This window comes from Netta rufina (assembly GCF_964035555.1).
Source record: "Netta rufina genome assembly, chromosome: 1".
NCBI classification, from domain to species: domain Eukaryota; kingdom Metazoa; phylum Chordata; class Aves; order Anseriformes; family Anatidae; genus Netta; species Netta rufina.
This window is the reverse complement of record NC_140123.1, coordinates 113547866-113573548: the sequence shown is the minus strand read 5'-3', so window position 1 is coordinate 113573548 and position 25683 is coordinate 113547866. Positions and strand designations below refer to the sequence as shown.

The 25683-nt window shown below is 39.4% G+C and overlaps 1 protein-coding gene across 1 annotated transcript in view; it reads left to right on the top strand.

Moving 5' to 3' along the window:
• Nucleotides 1-550: 550 nt before the first annotated feature.
• The window catches only part of EPHA3 (EPH receptor A3), a gene marked incomplete at both ends in the record, with an annotated part of 219328 nt that continues 194195 nt past the window's right edge, over nucleotides 551-25683 (top strand). Inside the window, 2 exons of the mRNA XM_084306056.1 lie at nucleotides 551-644; nucleotides 17799-17863. Coding sequence (XP_084162182.1) covers nucleotides 551-644; nucleotides 17799-17863 — 159 coding nt within the window. The remainder of the gene's footprint in view (nucleotides 645-17798; nucleotides 17864-25683) is intronic.

Sequence of the window (25683 nt, the reverse complement as noted above, 5' to 3'; positions counted from 1 at the left end):
AGATGTCACTTTGTCGTTCGGTGGTCCTACAACCCTTGCCCATGGCTCTCTCCTTCCCAACTCGTAGGACCTCGTCCTATATGGACGCTGAGCTGCGGTTCGGGGCAGAATATTTATCTGACTTGAATATTATTAAAATATATTCCTGTTTCCACAGCACCACAGCGTCTGGCTCCCTGCAAGGGGCCGCTTGGCAGAAGAAGCCCCCCGCGCTGAGGGACCCCTCTGCGTGAGCTGAGGCCGGGGCAGCGCTGCAGTGCCCGACCCTTGGGGGGCGAGGCGCGAAGCCCCCTCACTGCCCCCCGCGGCCTGCGGCAGCCCTAGCGGGCTGTCGGCACGGGGGCGGCGCTAGGACCCGGGGCGGCGGCGGCGGCGGGGCCGGGCGGGGGCGGCCCCTCCCGGGCGCAGCGCGAAGGCGGGCGGGCGGGCGCGGGGCATGGTCCCGGTGCCGGCGGCGGCGGCGCGGAGCGGGAGCGGGCGCGGAGCGGAGCGGAGGTGGCATGCGGCGCGGAGACATGCGGCTCTGCCTGCGCGCTGCCGCCCCGCCGACATGGACCGCCGCCGCCTGCCGCCGCTGCTGCCGCTGCTCTGCGCTGCTGCCCTCGGCGCCGCCGGGCGTCTGAGCGCCCGCCCCGGCAACGAAGGTGAGCGGCGGCGGGGGGGCTCTCTCCTTCTCCCTCTTTTCTCTCCTCCTTTTTCCCCCCTTCTTCCCTTTTTCTCCCCCTCTTCCTCCCCTTCTCTTCCGTCTTTTTCTTCTTCTTCTAAATTTTTATTATTATTTTTATTTTTCCTTTTTCCTTTTTAAGGTGCTCGGTCCCTGCTGCCGGGGGCGCGCCCTTACGAGCAAGCCTGGGGGTTCGCCCTAATTGCCCCCGGGCCGGCGGCGGTGGGGGCTGCGGCGGTATTTGGTGCTGCCAAAGTTTCAGCCCGAGCTAAAAAAGCGTCCCCGCTGCCCTGCCCCGACCCGCCGGGGGTGCCGGAGCGTTTGGGTGTGGGATGCCGGTCGAACCGTGCCCGCGCCCCAATTTTGGGCAGCGTTTTGTTCTCCTCCGCTGCGGCGGTCTCCGAGCTGACATTTGGTGGGGACGCGTGGTAGGTGCCAGGGAGAAATCACGACCGCTATTTGAAAAAGTAATTGAGACACTTTTTTGGGGGGAAAGGTAAGGTTGCCCTTTCCCCGCGGAGTAGAAGAGCAGAGCCCCCTCTGCCCCCTCCCGCAGCCGGTGCCTGCGGGGTGTCCGCCACAGCCCGCTTTGGGGACACATCCAGGGGGTGCGAGGAACTTGGGGTGTCAGCCCTGCACGTAGAGCTAGCACCTGCTCCGCCTGCAGCATCCGCAGGGCAGCGGACAGTGTCGCCGTTACAATTAGCCTTTCTCCCCAGCGAATGATGCTGAGTGTGTTCTGGTGCTGGGGCTGCTGGCGGGATACGGTAGTGAGGTAGCCACTCAGAATGATTTCCGAAAGGAATTAACAATCACATCAAATAAGGGAAGATTTAAACTCCACAAATCCTGGGTAATCTGAAATAGGTTGTTTTTATTGCTGGGAAGAAGCTGTGGCACCACCGTGCCAGAAGAATAATGTAGCATCTGTTCGTACGTTTGATGTAAATTTATTTTACGTAGGCGCTGCTTCCCAGGTTACTTTTAATAGTTGGTTGCTCTTAAGCCTCCGTATACACACTATTTTGGTACCTATTGTCATCTTTCACAAATGGTTTTCGGAAATGAAAACACAAGCGATAGTAGGGGTTACTGGTGCCCTATGATTAAAAGCTTTTTGGAAACGTGTGTAGTTCAGTCAGTCAGCAGAGCAGCTCTGCCTCCACAGCAGTGGCAGGCAGATGCAGTCTGAAAGCTGAGACTAATTATGCAAAAAAAGATATTAGAGCCTTCAGGTTTACAAAAGATACTTTTTATTTCTTTGTTTAAAATCACCCAGAATTGGGAAAGGAAGAAAAAAATCAGTATCACATAGAAAGCATATTAAGCATCTTTTCCGAGTCAGAATCCTATTCTCTATTTTCAGCTTCAAAAACTTGTAACATAAAGGTAGTATTTTCAAAATATTTAGTGAAAAGGCACAACATAAATACAAGTACTGGACAGTAACCTGCTTTTGCATGCTTACTTTTTCTGGAATATATATGTTGCTACTCATTTAAAAAAAAAAAAAAAAAAAAAGCATTCCCAGTTTCTTTTAAAAATTGGACCAACATCAGAGTTTTAATTATTTCCACTATGGGAAGCTCAGTAATTACTTCATTTGCAGTGTTCTTGGGCTGATGATATGAATTGAGAAAATCCAAATTAGAATTTGCTGATGCTAGTTTGTTTGGTAATCAAGCATTAGCTTGAAGCCTTAAATAGCGTCAAAAGATTTTCTTCTTTTAAATGATGATTTTCTCGCTACACTTTTTTCACTATTGCTCTTACCATTAATTTTTTCCCGAGGCTGAAGTTAGATGTTACTGTATTTCTGTGGGATATTTAGAAAAGTTTTCTTTCTTTACCGCTGAGAAGTTAAAATATATTTTTTGAATGGAGATTCTTATCCAAAAGCCTATATTAACAATATGTACATTTTTTTTCATGCACTTTAATATAAAGCTACTGTTGAAAATCTCATGGATTGTTTTAATAAAGAATGAAGTGCATTTTTAGTGTGTTTATGTAGCTTTGTGTAACTTCTGGGAGATGTGAATGTAGCAATAGATATGTTACAGGAGTGCCTTCAGGGCTCCTGGTAATATTTCCTAAATTTATTTGGATTGAAAGAATTACTTCTGTTTTTAAAAAAACATCTTTAGTTAACACTTGCAGTTAATACTAAAGCTGACAAGCGTTTGAACCAGAACTGATGCTTCTGTAGTGGAAGCGGATGGGAAGAAGGGAGAAAAGGATAAAAGGGGGGGCTGAAGGCAAGTTGTTGATTACTTCACTTTGTTATCCAGTGCAGTCCACCATCCCCTCTCACCTCCCCCCCCTCCCCTTTTTTCCTATCTTGGAGACCTTGGGTGTTTATTAATTTGCTTCATCCCAGAAAAGTTTGGAGTTTGTTCTTGCTGAAACATAAAATTTTCCACTGAGTTTATTTTTGAACTCCCTACCGTGCTCGTTGCAAAGCTGCGTGCGTGCCTTTTACCTACGTAATCACGGAGGTTCAGGAAGATTCTGTAAAGTTCAGACTTATCTGTGTACAGTGGCAAAGTGTGTGCCATTTTCTGAGAGGCAGGAAAATGTCAGGAAGATTTAATGTCTAATTTTTCGGGTTTTGGAGCCACAAGCAGAACCTTGTGTGTGTGGAGAAACCACACATTCTGCTATTCCATTCCGGTCGATATTTTTCACTTGGGGAGGATTGTGGGTTTCTTCTTAGAAGGATACAATTTTTCTTTGAATAATTCCTATGGTATCAAGAAATTGAATGAGCTATATCATTTAGTAATTTAATAATTTTTCCTCTGTCTCTTCGGTAACTATATTGCCTGCCCGAGGGTACCAGCAACTTTAATTTCACTGTTTTATAACCCGCAACAGTTAACACTTGACCTAGGTCATTAACAGGATTATCAGCAAATTTGTTTAAGCTTTTACTGACAACCTGAATTGCTTCAATAATATTTTGACTGTGCAGACAGGAAACTTCTTGTAACCTCTCAATCTAGCATAAAATTAATTTCTTGTGAACACAGCTACCAAAAGATCAATACGGTAAATCTGCTTATCGTACTTGGTTTCAAATAGTGTCTGTTTTGGTTAACAGCAAGAAGGTTCCAATCAGCCGCTGTTTTCAGTCCGTGCTGGCTTTGGAGATGTGGTTTCATCTTTTATTCGTTCATTAGCGTCTCAGAACAGTGCACACTTAAATTCACCATTTTATCCGTTAACACTTACAGTCACTCAAGACAACTTAGTGTGCCTTGTGACAGCTGTTGGCATGTTTTTGAGAAATTCAGTGTTTGCCTGTGGAGCAAAATGCCTGGCCAACTTTTGCATATCATTTTGGGAAAGGCTGGAAATATTGGAAACTTTTCAGTAGGATCAAAAGGGATTGCACAGGGAAATGCTTTTTACAAATCTCGCCTTACTGTATGTCAGGTATCATTAGGTCAGGATAAGTCTTCATGTATCATGACACAATTCCTGCTTATAGCTCGCTGTTGAGTGTTTATCTGCAAAAGAAATCAAAAGTAGGCTTAGAAATCTGAATATGATGCCACTTAAGTTTGAGCTTTCTGAAATTAAATTCTGTGTGGGTCTAGAGAGCTGTTTTTCATACAGTATATACTCAAAGCTGCTGTGCTTCATCATAAGCTGTATGATCAGACAGATAGTGAACATGCTTTAAAATTCACACTCTGATGTTTTCAAAAAGCTGTGCAAAAGGAGAAGGAAGTTGAGCAAATTCCTCATTTTATCTCAGTATTTTTGATACCTGACTCTCACACGTGGATTAATTTATTTTCTTTTCTGTTTATTGCTGAAATGTGTCATCGCTTACCCCTGATTTCAATACACTGTACTGAAAAGAAGAATCACCGTATTGCCTATAGCAAACTTAAAGCAGATGTTTGAAACGGGGAGATGTTCAAATTGGACACAGCAATTAATTGTTATTGCAGTTAGTTTGGATATAACATATTTGCTACCCAACGAACCAGTCAAATCATAGATGCTCATTAAAACTCTCTTCTGTACTTTCAGCCATAAGAAGTCAGGCTTTGGGGCGCTACTGGAATGAAATCACTGCGCAGATAGTAGGCATGCGAAGTTTAACAGTTGTTTGCAAGAAGTCTTTGCGAATCAGGAGTGCGTTCTGATGGAACTTAAATTTTTCATTCCCATCTGGAAAAACATGCAAATTAGCTTTATTATTATTACTATTTTTATCTGCAGGAGTTAAGCTAATTGCTATTAGTAGACTTACTTTTGATTTTGTTTCAGAACTTTTCCTCCAGGAGCGTGCATGTAACGGCTCTTGTTCTTGTAATCCCCACCCGATGAAAGTTTGGAAATACAGATGCAGGTGTTCATTTCCTTGTTTTCAGAGCTCTGGATTTTATCACCAGTGAGGGTCACTACAGAGCTGTTACCAAATCCACCAGTGCAGTCGGTCGCTTTTTGTGCAGAGCCTGTGTTAGCTCCGCGGGCTACCTGTGATTCATAGAGGCACCACAGCTTTGTAGATGTTTTTTTTCTTATAAACAAATAAATAAATATGTAAATGTTACTAATAATAACGGGAGATAGAACTGTGTCCTTATTTTTTGTTGAAGTTCAAAGCTGTGCTCAGTGGAGCAGGTATTGAAACCCCAAAAGGTCAGATTGATACCCTAAAGTGCAAAATTGACTGGACTTTTCAAGAAGTGTTTGGTAAAATTTAAGAGGTGGGACAGAGGCATCTCTCAAGCCCATCACCTTTCCAATAGATAATTCCAGTATCCTAAGTGTTGCTTTTCTGTAGTGAGATGTAGGGATTCTTTTTTCCTTCCTTTTCTTTTCTTTTCTTTTCTTTTTTTTTTTTTCTTTTTTATCATTTCCTTTCTTATGGAAAGGAGCCTAATTTATTGAAGCATTGTTGAAACTAGTCGAACATGTATTTGTGAGGGAGATAAAAACTTGCAGTAAGAACTAATACAGTGAAATGCAAGATTTTGTATACAAATGCATGTGACTCCTGCCAAGTCTTCCGTTTTGCTAAAAGTCATTTTAGTGATGTAGCCCTTCTTATTTCCATGAATTTTTATAGAAGGTTCTTTTTTTACTTTTTTTTTTTTTTTTTGATGTTTAAACTGTTCTATGCAAGAAACAAAGCTCAACAGGGAATAGTTTAATTCAGAAGATGAGACGTGAACTCCCGGTGGTGTAATTCTGGAAACAGAACATGGCAGTAATTTGCTGGGTTAGGATCGTATTCCCCACTGGTCGTCTTGTTCTTCTTAGCTTTAGGTGCTTGATAACTCTTAGCACAAGGACTTCTTTTGCAGTGTGAAACTGATGTAAAATTGAAATTCAGTCCCTTGGACTGACGGTTCCTTTGAAATTTCTGCAGTGAATGAATGGAAGAAATAAAGATATAGAAATAGAGATAATCCCGCCTGAAAGAAATCTTAGGACAGTGACAAAAGAGTTGCAGCCTGTGAGAGTGCCGGGCAGGATGAATGAAACGCCAGAGCATACAGTCTTAAATTTGCAGAGACGTTATTAAACCAGACACACTGTAAGCAGAAACTTAAGCACCACGCTCCTTTTTTTTCCATAAAGTATTGCATCCTGCTGTTCCAGGCAAAATATGGAGGAAAATCCCATTAATCTACTGAAAAATATTGACGAAAGAATAATAGCAGAGCGAAGGAACAGTGGCTGAAACTTCCTAGCAATTAGGGGAACAATAGGATGAATGGTAAGGTTCAGTCAGGGCAGTTTAGTGTCATATGCTACGGGAATGGTGATTTCTTTTTTTGCCAGCATCTTTCTCATACCGTTTTTATGTCTCTATTTGGATGGAGAAGTTCATGTTGCATTGGTCTGTTCTTGATGTGGTTTTTAAAATTTATTATTATTAATAACGATAGTGAAAAAAACTCCTCAAGCACAGCTGCCATACATACGAGTACAATAATTTCAAATTACAAAAAAAAAAAAAAAAATCTTTTAAATTTGTGATTTGGGAAGGAGATTTTTTTTTTTTTTTTTTTTTTAAATCTACAGTGAAGAGTTTCTGTTGAAATAACTAAAGCACCAAAAAGCCTTCTGGTCCACAGTAGTCTTCCCAGAAACCTTGCAGTAACAAATAGCAAACAGTGACATTGTGTTTCTTGATTTAGTTGTTGATAAGTTAGAAAGCAGCTAGAGGACTTCTGCCATGTTTGCTTTTTCTGAGGGGCAAGGCTTGTTAAGAGCTCCCTTTTGGAGTGGAGGGAAGGATCGAGGAAGAAGAGATGTAGACAGACATGAAGTGAAAGCTTGAACTGAATCACATGAAAATCAGACCCAAACTCAAACTTTCTCCAATTATTAACGCCATTAGGGACCCAGAATTCAGGGCTGACAATGATCTGAACACTGAGCAAAGCACAAATTAAGAAATTCCTTGCCTCCCTGAAAGTCTAAGCTTTGTTTACATTAGTAAGCTTCATGACTGTGATTTACCAGTGGTGAATTTCAACAGAGACTGCAATTTAGGAGGGGCAGATGCATTTTTACCATTCCATTTAATCTTTTTTTGTAATGGTGATTCTCTTCTTTTTCTTAAAGAAAAAAAATAAAAAGAGAAGGCAATATCTGTCCAGCTGTAACGTTCATGACACAGACACATATATCGAAATAGGTTCTGAAAATGCTAGGGCCCTATCCTGCAGAAACTGGTCTGCCACGTATGCTTTAGCTCAGAGAGCAAATGTCTTAACTAATGGTGAGAGGTCAGTTTGCCTGGAGAAGAAGGTTACAGTTATCAAAGATGTAATGTGATCACCCAAACTGTTTAGGGGTAACCCACCTTTAGGGAAACCTCACTGGTCTCCTTTGTTCCCACCTTACCTGTGCACAGTGCCACGAGCCTTTCTTATATGCCTGTGTTTTTTCTTCTCTCCCTGCCCTCCCATAATTCCACATTGAGCCATGCAGAGTAGAAAGTGGAAAACATCTTTTACTTCCCCATCAACTCTGAGAACCACGTGTCCATTCCTTCTTACCAAATGCTGTTTACAGGGAGAAGGGAGATGCTGCAATCCTGCAGGTGCCCAGAGAAAAGGTACAGAACTATAGGTTTAAGGACGGTGCCTTTTCCCTAATCAGTTGGTTGTACTGATCCCAACTGATCAAAAGCCACATTAAAGCTGGACAGGGTGTTCAAGAAACTGAAGGAGAGGTTTTCCATTCTAACCGAGAAAACCAATTCTGGAGAAAAGGCACATGCTTAGTTTGTGCAACTTAATGGAAACCTGAGCTGTTTGTGGGAAGGTAATGGAAGTGGAAGAATAAGCAGAAAACGGGGGCCTGAAAAACTGGCTTATGGGTAGATGGGAATAGAAGAGTCATTTAAGCATTTACCTTTGTTATAAATATTTGTATTTCTCACATATGGAAATAGTGAAAAAAGATGTTAGCAGGGTTTTGGTTGCAAAGGCAGCAAATGAAGTCAGGGGCAATTCCATTTTTCATATGGATAGCTCGGCACACATGTTCTGCATTAATTACCTCCATAAATTCTGTTAACCTGGCAAACAATGAAAATATCATGTTGGTGACATCACTGTATTGGAAAATAGAACTGGTTTTAGCATCTTGATTTTCTCAGCGTGACACTCAAGGAGATTTCTTATACTATTGGCATTTTACTCCCCTGATTTGCACCAAGATGTTTAGTCATTTGTTCGGTGGGTTTATTTTATCTGTGGAGTGGCTATGGAAGGACCCAAGCATTTCATAGCCCGGGCAAGCTGGAGCCCTTGATTCCTGTGAGCAGAGAAGAAAACCTTGACAAAACTCTATCAGGGCACACCTGCAGAGATTTCTTTCTGCATGTAGTATTTTAGGATTTTCATAAACTTTTTTATTAAATCTTGATTTCTGTATTTTGAACCTAACAACAACAAAAAAAAGTTAATTATTATTATTTTTCCTGTGCCCTGTATGAGAAATTTCTTAAAAGCAATTTTTTTTTTTCCCCTAAGGTTTGGCATGCTGCCAGCTGATTCACTTTGGAGGAATCACAGCATTTTTCTAAATGCATGAGTGGTCATTCTTCTGCTCAAGTCCCTGTCTGAAAAAAAATTCTCATCAATGAATTTTTATTTCCTGTTTGGTTTTTGTTTTTGTTTTTTTTTTAGTGTTTGAACTGCAGGAAAATTTCTGGGAAGTTATAAGGATTTTTAGTCATAGGTGCTGCATGTGGTTAGATTTTTTTTGTGATACTTTGAGGTGTCTAAACTAGAAACTAAGTATGTCTAACAAGTTTTTGAACTCTCAGTTTACCTTAAATAAACACAGACACTGTTGCAACATATATATATATTTCCTTGAATTTCTTAGAAGCCTTCCCAAGCATGGTTCTTTGTGAAACTCCAGTAGACCTCAACTGTATGAGATCCTCAGAGGGGCTCAGTTCTGCAAAACTAGTGAATACTGAGTATTATTTTTTTTTCCCAAGGGAAGAGTTGTGCAATATGCTTAAGCCCTTTTGAGAAGTGCTTTAGAGCTTGTTAAAATGATTTTAGCAGTGTTTACTTTTGGGTTGGGCTGCCTATCCATAGCCATATGGTGCTTCAGGATTTGGGGAACCCAACAGGATTGGTCTCCTATCCCAGGAGAGAGAGACCTGCTTATTCTGGGCTGTTAAAAGGTGAGGTGCCTGTGTTTAGGTAACTGAATCTCACTTTTTTTTTTTTTTTCTCTTTTCTGAGCAAGGTGACCTTAGCTTTTGCCATTTAAACTCTCTTTTGATGCAGTAGCCCTCATTTTGCATTTATTTAATGCTGTGCTTTGCTCATGTCAGATTTAACACTGTAGTAGTAGATTAAAATGAGATTCAGAGTATTTGGACTTGAATGTAGGTTCAGTTGAACAGTAATTCAGATATCTAAGGGTTTATGTAATGTCTTGTAGGAGATATTAAAAAAAAAAAGTCAGAATTGGTTTAAAAACCAGGATGCAAAGATATGAAAGTGACACAATAATTTGGAACCCATTAGGTTAACCCATTTTTAATTTTGATATCCTTGTCTTAATGAAAAGAACTGGCACATATCAACTTACAGGAAATAGCCTAATAAAACCAAAACCTTATTAGGCCCTTTTGATAAACATTGCATTCCAGCCCACCAGTCATATGTTTTTGCATACTTGGAAATTGAGCTTTACACTGCTTTAACAATATCAAGAGGACTCTCATGTTTCAAACTAATAAAAAAGAAATAAAATCAGTTTTGTCTGTGTTCATCCACGAGAAGTTCTCCTGCAAACCAGGCAGTTGTCAAGACGACGCAGACAGGTACTCAGAGGGAAAGCAGTGTGCAGATTTGCCACCCCACTCCTGTGACAGGAGCTGCTAATTCACACGTCATCATCTGTGCAGAAATGGCTGGTCGTTTCCTTTTCACAATCACCAGAATAACTTTCTTGAGGTATGATGTTGGGATGTTTGAGTCTACCTGCACACCTGTAGGCTCAATACAGGCTGAGTAGAGAGTAATGTTGAAGGTTACCTGTGCTACCCAGCCTTAACTATTGCTCGAGTTCCCTCCATGGTAGGGCGGGGGGAAAAGCTGTTGGTGTTACCTGAACACTCCCAAGGTTTCCAGCAACACGATGCTCAGCAGTTTTCTGTTCTACTTTGAAATTTGTTCCCATTTTGCCTGCTAAGGAACAGTGTACCTCTGCCAGTTTGCTCTCTGAAGCCTTTCCTGCAAGGCTTGTGTTTTTGGACCTGATAGTCACATTCAGGAGACTTAGGGTGGCATTGCCCCTCTCCTGCTTGTAGGCTGCATGCCTAGTGAGAGGAGGAAGACTACCAGAGAGCTTCTCCTTAGCATTGAGTGCAGGTGAATTAGGAGCTGGCTGGTCTCCCTCCAGCAGCAGTTTGGGCATTCCCTCGGTGTAGCGAGCAGGGAGAGGGTTGCTGCACAGTTGTGGATCCTCCCTTATCTGCTCCATTTGGTGTTTACAGTCTGTGCTGTTATTTATTCCTGTATTGCTCGTTGCTGTGCTGTCTTCCCTCATTTATGGCAGCCTCTATAAAAAACTTGCAACCAAGTTCCTGTTTTGGCTGTTTCTGTATTCAACCCATGGAAAAACGGAGGCACCCTAATCTGGCCCCAGATGCTTTTAAGGAGTGCGCTTGAAGAGAGAAAGATCTGGGAGGAAAATGAAACTCTTCCTCTTGTAGAGCTGAGGACGACTATTGTAAGAATAGAATTTATCAAATAATCCAAGTTGACCTGGAAGTCTTATATGTTTTATAGGTGAAATAATCAGTAAGGTAACTTGATTCATATTGCTAGTCTTTTGTCTTTTATTTGAAATTTTTAACAATCTTTTAATTTTTGAAGTAGTTTATAAATTATTTACTGAACATTTAGCTGAAAGGAAGGGAGGCTTGGGCTATCCGGTGGCCTTTTGTGAAGTTTCCCTGGTTCAGTTTTAACACAACTGTTTTTAAATTCATTTTGGTTTTCCCTTGTTTGTTCATCTCTTGCCCCCACCCTGGTGGAGTTCTTCAGTCAGCAGTTTAACCGCAGATTGAACATGACAGTTGCCAAATTTGGAATGTTCTGCACAAAATCATATTTGCATTGTACAGTATAATGGCATAGGCAAGAAAGGTTGAAAGTGCAGACCTCACAGTGTTGTGCCTCTCGGAGGACTATAGGCTGGCTTTGAGCTGTACCAGAAATCTCCCTGAGAAATCTCACACGTGGAAAAGAATTGTCTAGCAAGTGGGCCAAGCTTTGTTGGCACTTGTATGGGGTATGCGTTACCAAGGATTTAGTCCTGGCTGTTTTTAGGATGCTTACTCTATGTAGCTTAGTGTCACTTTGCTTCCTAGGGTGCTCCAGGCTGGAGGGAGACAAAGCAGTAAAAGCAGAGCTCTCTGCATGGGCTCCTAGCACATCTTTTATGCTGAGGTCAGTTGCTTCTGAGCATTTTTAGCAATAATTACATCTTCATTGCAACACTTGAGAGGAAATGCAGGACCATAATATCACAGGAGACTTGACTTTTTATTAATGAGCAAGCAGCAATCAGGTCCCAGGTCTGCTTCTTGGAAGCAGGCTTCAATGGTGAACACTCTTCCATGAGAAAAGCAGTGCATTAGTTAGCGTTGCTTTGTGGAGACATTTCTCGTCAGCTGATTTTACTTGTTTCCTCTTCCCAAAGATTTTTTGGTATACCTTAGTAGATTTTCTATCAGCAAGATCCTAGTTGGTAATTATAGCGAGTGCATCAAGACATTGGCCTAGCCTATCTGTCTATAGGTGTTGCCTATAAGCCTCAGAATAAACCAGAGATGATAAACCAAAGCTGATCTGCTGCAGCCTTTCTTACTTTCACTATCCTCACTAAATGGGAGAAGGGAGGGTTGAGAGTATTTAAATCTGTGCTTATAGATGTATGAAAATCCAGGTGCTGGTGCTCTTTGATGTAAAAAGGCCCCCCTTCTAAAAACGTATCTGTGTTTGCACTGACTCCACTCTGTCCCACCCCAAAACCAAGATCTGGCTAACTTCCTGCCGCAAAGTATTTTCTTTGCTGCTCAGAATTATATGACACATTTCAATTATGGGCATTCACTCGTTTTTTTGGTCGTGGAGCAAATTTAAATTTTCCTATTTGTTAGCATATTTTGAAATAACTAGCATATTTCTAAGCTGGCAGTTTGATACCAAATAAAAGACAAAATAGTTTTTTTATTCCCTTTTTTTTTTAAAAGTTTTAATTGGAAATTGAAAAAATGCTTTCTATATTTTACCTCATTGGCTATTGTTATACATTTTCTGTGTATAGAATAAGATTTAGAAATACATTCCTGTGGGGAAGTTGTTGCGGGTTCTTCTTTAACTATTACAAGCTGTCTTTTAGCAGGTTTTCCTCCCCTGTTTCTAGGTAGTTAGGATTATCTCAGGATGGTTCTACCTAGCACAACATGTATTATCTTTTTTTTTAATTGTTTTATTTTTATTTATTTTTTTTTTTTACTGGAAGGGTATTTATACTGTGTTCAGTTCCTTGTCCAGCCACTATCCCATGTGTTTCTGGATCTGCCTTCAGCGTGAATCCAGGTATCTCGTTAGTTTTACAGTTATTTTTCTTTCGGTGACATCACTCCCGATAAAGCCTGCTGTTAGTGAGCCTGGAGTCAGGCCCTCTGCCATCACTCTCAAACTGGAAGCAATTTCAGATAGTGTGAGCGGGCCTGCACGTCAGATTCCACTCGAGCCTCCATTCGTCTTCTTCCTGATGCCACAAAGAAGAGAGTGAGCGAGCTCTGCACTTTGCGTCCTGCTGCCTGTTCCGGCTGCTGGGAAGGCACTTGTCTTTACCCCCTTGGAACAAGCGCACGTTGAGGAAATGAAAAATGCTCTCTCATGAAGTTCTGATGGCCAGAAGAGTCAGGCAGGAGAGGGAGCTTCTAGGAAGAGCACATGTTCTTAATAGACACGCTGCCGGTATGCTGCTGCTTGGCAGAAGTAGCCGCGGTATAGCGAGCAAGGCTGATGCGTGGCAGCGCCAAGTCGCTCATTTCCAGAGCCAGAATGGTGGTGGCTCAGTTCGTACAGCACTGCAACGTCTCTATAGCAAATCTCCCCTAGTAATTACCACTAGTTTTAAAGAGTGTTATTTACGTGATGGGACCCATGCAGTACACTGAGATTGTTAGACAGCATTGGATTTTTTTTAATGTAGTTTTGTGAGAACCCCTCTGCGTCTCCTTACCATAATCAGTGATGCTCAAGATGCTCTATAGGAAAAGAGCTGGAGGTAGCAACACAACCATGCAGGTAGTTTAAGAATTACCCTAGTAATCAACATGTCAGCCTCATGGGTCTCTGTAAGGGTGCTCACACAGTTTTGCTGGAGGAGGAAATACAAGGAGTGCAATTGAGTTGTGGGAGAAAGGATGTGGTGCTTAACCTTCGTAAAGAGCCTGTAAGTCCTTATTCTCTGTCATGTGGCCTGACCTCTAAAACTACTCCTCTAATCTCATCTCAGAAGTGGCAATAATTAGGAAGTAAAAAGAATTATTGATTTTATTTTTGGGACTTTCCACTTCTTCTATTCCCCGGTATTCTATTCAAGTGCATGAGAGCTGCAGGTAATCAGGCTCTGAAGTGAGGGCTGTATATGACTTGTAGTTATTATTGCTTACACAGCCAAAGGCTTCGTTGGGCAAGGTGTTTTGGAATACCTGGTTGTTACGTATGTGATGGAAGAAAATGTATTGCATAGTTTGACCTCTTTTTTTTGGACTTTTCTTAAGTCCTACAATTCATGTTAGTATGGCTAGAAGTACACACCTTGCAGAGGACAGTGCCAAGAGAAAGGCTGCAACTCCTTTCTCTCTAGTTCTCTTTCCTATCTGATAAATACGTGTCTATTAGCACCTGTAGTATGTTTAAATATTAACATTTTCATTTAAATTTCATTGTGTTTGGGGAAAACTCTGTTAGGGTCACGCTGGTGTATGCCTGCTGATGTGAAGATCTGATAGAATATCTGTGTATGTTACCTTTCATGAATTGCTAAGATCTCTTTTGTGAATCAAATGTTGCCTTTTGTTAAACAAGAGGATATATCAGAGCTGAAACATGTTGAAATGAGTAATTGTATGAATGAATTGCTTCTCTAATATTTCACTTTTTTGCACTTAATCCTACAAATCCTTGAAAAAAAAGTTAAGACAACTAATATCTAATCCATTCCTTCTTTACTTTTTCAGTTTTAGTGTAGGGAATTGTTCTCTCCTTCAAATTCTAGATTAATAGGTAATCTTAAGACACCTAATGTCAAAAGGTAATGTTTTACCGTTCCCTATCATTTTCTCTAGGGACTATGAACATAGTAGCCTCCAAGATCTGTATTGCTTGCTCTCTGTCGAGGTGTACAATTTTCTCCTGAACTCACAGGAAGATTGTGGGTCAACAGCTTTTTTCTAGGGGGGAGAGGGCAGGGTCGTTTTTATCAGGTGGCAACCTGAAAAGAAAAATATTTTGCATTTCAGACACTATTAAAAAAAACTGTACACCTTTAATAAAAAGATTAAAAGAAAAAAACCCGACCACGAATAAAGAAGTATTGAATACATGATTTTCATGGGAATTCTAAAGAATGTGAGTGCTCAGGCAGCCTGCTGTGTGTTTCTGCTTGCCTAAATTACAGTTTTCACTAGACACACGATAAAGGTATAAGGCAGTGACAGATATCTAGGGGGTCACTATAGCAATGTATATGTGTTTCATTTAGTATTTATTCCCCTATGTTTTTTATTTATTTCTTGATGTGACATGCACACACACATCCCTCAAAGGAATTGGATCTAGTATTTTTAAAATGTGGTGAAATATGTATGAACATGGCAAAGTAGTTTGCGTAGTGGTGCCACTTTGAATGTGATGAGGAAGGTGGAATGAAGGATATTCTGAAAAATTGCTCTTGCTGTAAAAGGTTTGATCCCAGGTAAAACAGCTTTGGGAAGGAGGATTGAAGGAGTTGTCTTACGGATTCAGTTACTTTGCTGGGGAGCAAGACTGGTTAGACTCCTTGCCCTTAACTGTGGAAAGAGCTTGAATTTTGTTTTCTGGTGTTGAAACCTCCTGAGCTAGAGGTCTGCTGGAGCGAGGTCTTGTTGCAGGTCTGTGTCCCGTGCTCTTGTAAGCTTCCCCTGTTAGAGGGGCCGAAGGGCGTGGCAACTTGCTCTCTAGCCCTATAGTGGGCTATAGGGGGCATCCAGCTATTGTGGGGCAGTGGTGGAGCTTTGCTACCTACTGGTGTTAAACCATCCTCGCCCTTTCACAGGCACACGTGGCTTCCACTGGATTGCCCCTCCAGCCTTATTTAATCCCTGCGAGCACTTCACATCAGATTACTTGGCAACCTGGTGAACCTTTTTTGAGAGCTAGGCAGGCAGCAGGGTTCTGTAACTGTTGGGGTGGCACAGGGAGATGTGGACAGAGATGCTGAGTGCTGATCTTGTGTCCTTCAAGGGTGTGCTCTCACTGCTAGGCTGCTTGGTAAGCCCTGAGAGGAGAGCTAGCACCAGGCTGTGACTCTGTTCCTGTGTATTCTTCCAGATGAGACTGATGATTTTGGACTGAATTTATAAATTTCAGGGTGACTGCAATCATGTTTTCAAGAAGCTCATTCTTAACAACTAAATATACTACTTCAGGTTTTTTCCTGAGTGATTTGCCTTAGCAATGTATTGCCAAGTAATTTGCCTCAAAAGTCATACTTCCTTCACCACCACGTATTGCAGATGCACAGCAAATATATGTCTTATCCCAGGAGATCCATAATCTGTGGGAATTTGTAGTCACAAAAGCAAGAACTGCACTTTTTCATTTCGAATTCTTATTAGTATTTCCTTTTTATAGATGCAAAGCTTGCTTCATGATAGTCTGCCTAGGGCCCCATGCACTCAATAAAAGACTGATTTCTTTGATTGTGTAGATGATTGCAAATTGAATTGTTGATGAAAATTGGAGGTCAAGAAATACAGTGCCAGGCTATGTTCTTTATGTAAGATTAATAGAAATGTTTTGGCTATTGACGTAGGTAAAATGCAAAATGCTGTTGTTGTCTTTTAAAGTGTTGTATAACTGCAGGGGATTTTTTTTTTTTTCACCCATATGAGAAAGCAGATCATTCATGGTAGTATAGCACTGCAGATTTTTATATATATATATATATATATATCTGTGTGTGTGTATATACACACACATATACACAACACACATGAACATATGTATTTATGATTGTTGATGACGTGGCCTGGTTTCTAATACTGTATACCTGTTTTTCCCTACTGTGTATTCCTATACGTTCCAGTAACAGGAAAGGAGAGGGAAAGAAAAAATGCCTTGATATCTCTTACGTTTTGTTCATTTGTTTTTTTAAGTGATAACCAAAATTAAACAGCTACTAGAAGGTCAATGCCAATATAATAAAAATAGATCAATTTAGCAGATTGATAGGACTAGGAAAGGCAAATGAGGGAAACTATCTTTTTTGTTTTCTGTGAGCACCATAAGCAATGTTGTTGTGTTGTATGCGAATACCTCAATGGATTGTATTCATCGAGATGACAATTCTTCATGATGCTTTGTATCTGTTCTCACCTGTTCTGCTTTATGGTAATAAATAAATGGTTACTTAGGAACGTTTTTGATTAAGCACTTCGAGACTATGACCAGGTTAAGGAACTAAATTTATTTTTTATGTTTGGTAAAAGTACATAAACAGCAAGGATGAATATCTTTCAATTTATTTTATGTTTATTTTTTTAACATCACGTTTAAAAATGGATATAAAAACACTGTGGTTGGATTGGCTGGAAAATGTCTATGTTGGACTGTTTACAAATAAAACCTTCATTCTTTCTCTGAAAATTGCTGCATTCATCTTAAAAAGAAAAAAAAAAGATAATGGCCAGATTAAATACAAATTGATGCCGCTATTTAAGTAGCTCCGTCTGAACTTGGAGCATTGTAAATAATTACTTTTGTATCTATGGTATTACACATGACATGTAGAAAACAGTTCACTACTACAAGACAATTTGAGAACAAATTAGATCAGAAGGAAGAAAGAGATAAAGGGAAGACTTTAATCAGCATTCATTATTTATTCTTGCATTCTGAGAAAATTATATATGCCAAATACAGGCTTTTAATCAAATAATGATTAAAATATTCAGATCTCACCTACATGTATTTGGTTAGATGCATTGACCCAAATTTCAGGCATCCAAGGGGAAAATGCTGTAGTTTGTGCAGCTGATGGAACCGCTTTGTTCCTACCCCCTGCTGTAATTAATTTGGACAGAGATCCATTGTTTATTTTTGTCACTTTTGTGTTTTGAGAAGTTCCCGTGTCTGCTGTTCATACCACATTTTAAGATAAACAAGGCGATCCTTTTCATTTGTCTTTTTCTTCTTTGTAGCTATCTGCCAGGCCACCTGAACAAATCAACTGCTTCACAAGGTCCTCAAATAAACACATCTTTTAGCATGGGTAACTGAGGTTAACTGGACAGAGGCAAATGAAACTCATTCTTCTTCGTTTTGTCTTTTTGTAGTTAATCTGCTGGATTCAAAAACAATTCAAGGGGAGCTGGGCTGGATCTCCTACCCGTCACATGGGGTGAGTTCAGTAGACTGTGAAATGGAAAAGTGGTGCTACAGACCAATGTGCTATTTAACCATTGTTTCCTCTTCAGAGGACACTGTGCAATAGCTGTGGCTCTTTGGAGCTTCAAAAATTGTCTGATAAACTTGAAATATAAGGCTTATGAAGTTCTGCTGCTTTTTCTTTAGAACATTTATCGCAATGCGTGTAATCCCCATGAAGAAGCTTATTGGAGAAAATGAAAGCAAAAGGTGCATTGAACAAAAAAGTTGTCTTTAAGCACCATTTCACCCTCTATTAAAATGTGTGTTTCTAAAAGATATCATGGAACTGTTTAGTATTACTTGATGATTTACTCAGATGGAAATAATGGAAGGTGAAAAAGTTGTGGACGTAAACGGGTGATGTAAGTACTCATTTGGTAACTTGGGTAATGAATTGTTCAGGTACTGTTATTTATTAGTTGGAACGTAATGAAAGAAATGTTTTATGTTCTTGAGTTTGTTTGTTTGTTTATCTTGTATCCAGAAGTAATGAAACTGGGTATTCTGTTTGGAAAAGTGCAGTTTTGGAGCGTCTACGCTTTCACATTATGGCATTAGCTATTTTTTAGATAGCATTTGCCACCATTTTTGCCATCTGAATATTAATTCGTAGCTGTCCGGTGGCACTGATGTCCACTCACTCACCACATTTTTGTTTCTATGTGGAATGTGTGTGCGCTTGTGCATAGGGGGAAAAACAAAACAAACAAGCAAACAAAAAAAATTCTTTCTTTTTATGTTGCATAGCACAGATATGCAAGAAAACTCAAGTTCCTACATTTTGTCCCCTTAGCAAAAAACCTACTTAGCAGGCTGAAGCCCCAATGCCTGGAGCTTCCCGTGTCCTCAGAGAAGGCTATGCTGTCAAGCCACCTCTGAAAGAAGACGCTCTGTGGCTTTTTCTCTTGTTGCCCTTTCACTTCTGCCTCCCCTCACAAAGTAGTGCTTCGTTTCTTTCTTCTTAGGGAAGTCTTACTTCAGGTCTTTTGATGTCAACTCCTAGAAGCTTTTGTGTATCTCTCAGCCTATCTTCTACCCTATGAGTAAACATCTGCCAGAGCACACTGCCCCTTGTAAGTCTTTGGGAAATGTCTCTATTCTTGATAAGGGCAAGGAGTTTCTAGCTAGGAGTCCATTGTTTTTCCAAACCAACTGCTTTTTGAATTTATAGTGTTGGCAGGTGTTAGCTTATTTGTTTATCTGCAGGATTGTGAGCATCCACTTTTTGATTATTCTGTAGCTTTGGGCAAGCTGTTACTTGGCCTTTATTACTTTTACAGATATTGGTAGTAACAGTACTTCTGCATATATGCCTTGTGGGATTCAGTTTTTAATATTAAAGTCGTCCCTTATTGATACAAATTGTTCTGTGGGTGTTTAGCAGTACTTAAGGATTAAGGCTTGGTTTATTTTCTGAGTTAATACGTAGATCTCTCTCTGTCTCTGAACAAATTGTTCCATTCTCAAGGGGAAGAGGTAGGAAGAGAGTTCAAGTTTCTTTCTAGTGGCTGTTCCTGCTGACTTTTCCCAATAAGAAACCTTTGTAAACAGGATGTCCAAGAGGGAACTCTCCAGTAATTTCAAGCTCATCAGTATTTTGTCTTCACTTGCACTTTTTTTTTTTTCCTTTGCAAAGTCTTTTTTCGTTTCTCTCTCATCTGCCCTGCCCTCTTCTGCTTTACTCTTCTGCTCTGCTCATCTCCTTGCAGCTGTGCAGATCTACTGCTCTGCTCCCTGCATCTGTGCCTCTCTTGCCGTGGATGCCTAAAGCAGTTGGTAGGGAATGACATAGAGTATCTTGGGGGCTATAAGAAAAACAGATGTGCTGCATTACCCCACCAGAAAGAGTCTCCAGCTCTCTAAAAACAACTGTATTAGCTTCTGCAAGTTTGTGTCAGGTAAATCCAGCACAACTTGTTTGTGTCTGTGCATGCCATTCCTGTTTACTGTAATGTCCATGTACATTGAAGCCAAAGAAAATCATGGAATTGCAACCTTGTCCTCAGAAGTTAATGAAATTCCTAGTTAAAATTAATTACTAGTAAATTGATGTAGATCATGTACTGTGTTTTTGTAAGAGAGCTAAGACTAAACTGTAGTCCTCAAAGTAGTGAGAAATTTTAAACTTACATAGTGAAACGTGAATGTAAAGTATGACAACACCAGCATGTATCCTGTCTGAATAGGCAGTTTTCTGTAAAATGATGACAACCTGAACTTCGTAAGAAAGAGACACCTTTTACAGCCCATTATTTATAGTCAATTAATTAAACCTGGTAAATATGTCTGCATCAGTCTCCAAGCTAACTAAAATATGAACTCAAACTTCAGTGGAAAAACATTATAATAAAGTTGTCACATCGCACTGAAAGATTGCTAATAGCACAGTTGTGATTTACAAGGTAAAGGTAATAGAGCTACTCTTGAGGCTGTGATTCACAAATGAGGATATTGGTGTTGTGCCAGTTCTTCTTCAACGTGCAGCAGTGTTCTCAGCTGAAGCCATAAATGTCAATATACTGAGGAGGCTGACGTACAGAAAAAAAAAAAGGGGGGGGGGGAGGGGAAATCTAGCCAAAGTGTTTAATAAACCTCTTACTAGGTTAATCATTCTATCTGATCTATACATGCTATTGATTGATTTCTGGCAAAACGACCCAAATTGGATGGTTGTCATTTTCTGCATTCTATGACTATTCTTCTTTTAGGTCTGACTTGGACATATATAATAATAGCTTTCCAGAAATTCCTGAATATTCATGTTAAGATTTATAGCTCATTTGTATTCAACGATTTCCGTGTCCCACATAAGAACATTCTGACAGCAGTGTTTTAGTTCGTGGTTTAGTAATATCACCCCCTAAGAATGTGATCTCTCATTGAACCATCCCACACAGCCACAGCCTTGGCATCAGGAGGAACACTGATCTGGTCAAGCTTGTTAAAATCCCTTAAGTAACAAACATAGGTCCCTCTAGATACTGAATTAAGAATATAATAGCTGGCTTTGCTGATGCTTGAGCATGATTGGCAGCAGCCACAAGGCCTGTATCCTGTGCTACCATCTCCAGCACCTGCCTAAGCAACCTTTTTGTAATGCCAATCAGTCAAATACCAGTTCCATTTCTATAGGTTTCATTAAAGGGGAAAGAAAGAAGAGCTACTTAGTCTGTGCAGAGTATATTATTGATATGCTGATTAAGCATAATGCAAGTGATCATTAACTGCAATTCACGTAAATTACAGCAGCACAGATGTGGGGGTTGGGAGGATAAAAAAGCAAGTCACTTCAATAATGCACAATAGAAATGTGATGGATAATTCATACAGGACAAAAAGAGTAGAGTCTAAATCCTGCTCTGCATATTCATGTGAGTCGTTGTATTGGTTTCGGTATGATTTTTTTAGTAAGAAAGATGTTTGTACTTTGAATCTATCTCCATGTTCTTTGGGAAGTTTGGAAAAATGTCTTTGACGTAATTGCAGTGCATTGTTATGCTGGCGCCCAAGTTGTGACTTGATATTTACATGTTTATCATGTGTATTTATGGATTTGAAATTTCCTGGCTGCTTTTCTTTGGGTAGTTGGTTGAAAAGTAAATGTTAATCTTCTTTTTTCATATATTTTTTTTCTTGTAGTTAGAGAAAAGAATGCTCTGGAATTTATTGTTATCAAGTAATAGATAATTATTTTAAAACAAACAAAACCATATCTATACATGATCACAGTTAGTAAATTGTGGGCAAAAATTTAAAATACTGCTTGGGAAACAAAGATACAGCCTTTAATTATGAGAGAAACTATGAGAGAAGTTTTTTTAGGTCCCTGAGTTTCTTCAGATCTGTCTGACTCAATATCTGGGTGTGCTCATTATGGTAAACTTTGGGGCACATATTTCAGCTGCTGACTGTACACTGAAGTGTTTTGGAAATGTGGTGTGAATAATTTGCTTTTTCTTAGTGCTTGTTCTCATGATCATTTGGACAAAGCGAGATGTGGATCTCAGTAATGGAAACTTTAGTAAGTATTAAGACGAGGGAAGGATAACATTCCCTGTTTCTGTAATAGTTTGTGTTATGCGAGGAAGGCCAGAACATGCATGATGGAGATTGATGAGAGTTTTTCCATGAACCAGAATTGGGTTAGAATCAAAAATCTTAAGTGTAAATGAGGAAAATGTCTCCTTTCTTACATTTCAAAAGCCTGAAAGTAGTTTGTCACATTAGTCCCTGTTACTGCCTACCCATGAAAGCGAGTCTCCCTGGCTGCATTTATTCTGGATGCAATAGTCTGCTAATGTAAAAACTTTTTGGCCCTTTTTTGTGTGATATTGCAATTGAAGAAAAGTCTCAGTAAATAAGTATTTGGCTATTGCTTGTGACTAGACGAAGGCATAGAAAAATTTGGGCACAGTTATGTTTTGCCTGTGATTAGGCTGCACTTGGATTAACTGCATTCAGGAATCAGTTATTTAGCTCATTAGGAACAGAAAGTTTTTCTGTTTATATGACAGAAGTTTTCAAGATTAATTCCAGTACGTCCATGAGTACTGGAAATAATGAGGCTTGTTTCCCTGCAGCTTTGTGTCTTGTGGTTCATTGCGTCCTGTGATTGAAGCTTTTCTTGCAGGAGGTCCTTATTGCGGGTGGGTTTCCTGGTGTCATGCTTCAGGCGTACCTTCAGCTGGGTACACAGAAAGTTCCTTTACCTTACATGTCCTTGGTTTTCACACCCCTGCAGAATCTTAGGACAGCTCAGCCTTAAGCTGAACTTGAAACTGGCCAACAAATACAAAAACTTGTGAACTCACCTAAATTTAGTTTTCTTTCAATACTGATTGGCATCTTCATTTGTATATATACATAAATTTATTTAGTTTTGTCTGAGACACCACTCTTGTCAACTTTTAAGTGATACTGTATTTGAAGTGGGGAGTGTTACCAAACTCACAAGGTGGTAGTGAATATATGTTTCAAAATGTACCAAAAATATTATCAAACAATCAGAGTAAGACAGAAGATTGAAACTGAAAAATATCTCTCTAAAATGCAAAAATAAGTACTTTGCTGCCAAAATGAAAATGGGCATGTAATACATTTTCTTTTTCCTACTTGTTAGCAGTGGAATTTCCTTAGTACTTCTGTTAACATTCTGTTAAAACCAGGATTTATGTATGTTTTGCCTGAGGTCTGGTCTCCTTACAATTTTATATATTTCCTACTGTCACTCTGCTTTTCAGGGCTTGTGTATCAGGTCTGAAATTTAAGCAGACTATTTTGGTGACTGAAAGTCAAACTAACCACTAGGGATTTTGTTTTTGTGAATCGTAGACTTTGTTTTGTCTTGCTCTGAATAACTGATTGAGAAAATGTTTTTTGTTAATATATTCTGATTTTTTTTTTCAACTTAAATATCTGCTTTTGGTTTACATTGAAAGTACTTTCCTTTCATTTTATTCTTCTTTCTTCAGAATAATAAAAGTGTCTTAAAGGATCATTTTTACTATAGTTCTCACAAACTCTTCCTTTCACCTCTGATTTCCTGTAATCAAAAATGCTCTTTGTCCTTCACAGACTTTTATTCCAGTAGAAAAGAAAAAAAAAAAAAAACAAAAAAAAAACAAACAACTTGGATCATATTTTTATTCATAAGATATAAAGTGAATGATTTAGTTTTGCAGAGGTGTTTAGAAATCTGCCTGGACTAAAATCTATTCGTTCAGATTCACAGCCCTGAATCAGAATACTCAAGTCTGTGGATGCTTCCTTTACAGTAACTCTGAATGTGATGGGTGAAAAATAAAAAGTATTTGTATTGTACTTTTTCCCCTTTCTGATAGCTGCTGTTAGTAGTAATTTAAAGCTATGAGATATGTGAGATGGTTGTGTTGATTATATGAATAGTGTTAGACTAATGACCACACTGATCAATCCTGCTTTCTGAACATAATATGAAAGTTTTGAAGTCTACAGAAGCAGTATGCAAGTATTCCAGAATAAAAATGTAGCTCAGATATGCTTTAGCTGGCTTTGACTTCTGTTAGATCTTATGCTCAATCTCAGCTGCATTTAAAAGGGAAGTTTAAATGCAAAAATTTAGGTGGAGTTGTCTGAACAAATGGGAGAAATGCTTTTAAAGTTTGAGATTGCAGCATTAATTCAAAATTGTATTTACAACTTTCTTGCTATAAGTTGTTAGTTATTGTTATGAGAAAGAAATGTGGTTTTAAGATGTGGTGCACTGGAATATTCTTTATACATATTGATTTGAAAATTGTAGTCTCTTGTCTATTTGAAAAATTCAGTATGATCATAAAAATACTGCAGTTTGGTGCTATTTAAAAATAGCTTTTAATTTAACGTAAAGTGAAAAGTGTGCTAATTTCTCATTAACATTAACAAAGATTCTATGATGTCATCATTGGGGGGGAGAGCCTTTTTTCCTTTCTTTTTAAATAGAAACAACAGAAAACCAGCTAAATGTAAAATAAGTGCAGTGCCATTGTTCCATTTTTATAATGAAAATTACTGAGAAAAAAACATATTAGCCTCATCAGTCATTTTACTGACTGGTGGTGGGTTGCTGAAGGTTGGGTATCAGTTTTCTGTGGTTTCCTATAAAAGGAAAAAAAAAAAAAAAAAAGAAGAAATAAGTTCTGGCTTCTATTCCCAGACTTTAAAGATCGTATTTAGATTTGGAATTGCAGATACTTCAGCTTGCTTGCCTTTTTTTTTTTTTTTTTTTTTTTTTTTTTTTTTTTCTTTTTAGCTTTCAAAGCTTAGAAACAACATCATTCCCCTCGTGGGCAGAGTTTTATTTCTGTCAGCCCTGTCAGCATAAATGCAGGCCATTTGAGAGAAGTTCTCTCAAGTGGCTTGATCACCATTAGATATTTTTCTCTTTGTAAAGAAATGCTTACTCTATAATTTTGTTCATTTTCTGTTGTACTGAATTTATTCACATAAAGGAGAATAAAACAAAGTTAATAGAGTAACTGTCATGGAATGCTACATTATTTATCAAAGGGGCACGCTGCAGTTGGTTTTAAGCCTGCTTTTACAACATCTAGAAGATAATGCTAATTATAATCTCAATTTAAAAATGACTAAAAATGTTTATGCCAGGTAGCATTCCCGGATTTGTGCATTATTTTTTACAGTCTAAATACTTTTGGTAGGTCTTTTTTTTTTTTTTTTTTTTTTTTTTTTTTTTTTTTTTTTTTTTTTTTTTTTTTTTTAGATTTCTGAAAAATAACATGAAGTGAGCATCATCATCGGGTAGTACAGTATTTTCTGTCAGGAAATTTAATATGACTTTTAAAAGGTATTGAGAAGTAGAGGTGTAAGTGCACTGATGACTTACTGGGTCTCATGCTGAAAGGATGAGGCTGAGACTGCAGCAGTCTGCAGGCAGGAGAGGCACATGTCAATTCAACTCCCCACCCCTCAGGCTGTTTTTATTAAACATTTTACTAAAACAGCCCAAAGATTGTGTTTGCAGATTTCCTAACCAAGCGTCCTTCCCCTCGGCCTCCATCAGCTGCAGCCCTGAGGGCTGGTGAGGAGCTGTGTGGTGTGGAGGAATGGCAGTGGGGCTATGGGCGGGCTGCCACCCTGTCAGCACCTGTGGGCCATCACCACCAAAACAGGCTCTCTGCACTGTGCCTAGATGTTGTTTTAGGCATAACATAGTGATGAAATCCAGGAGATTTATTTGGGTCACTTGGTCCTTTTGTCCGTGTGTCACTTTGCCCTTCATAACTGCTATTCCTCCATGTCCCACAGACCAGA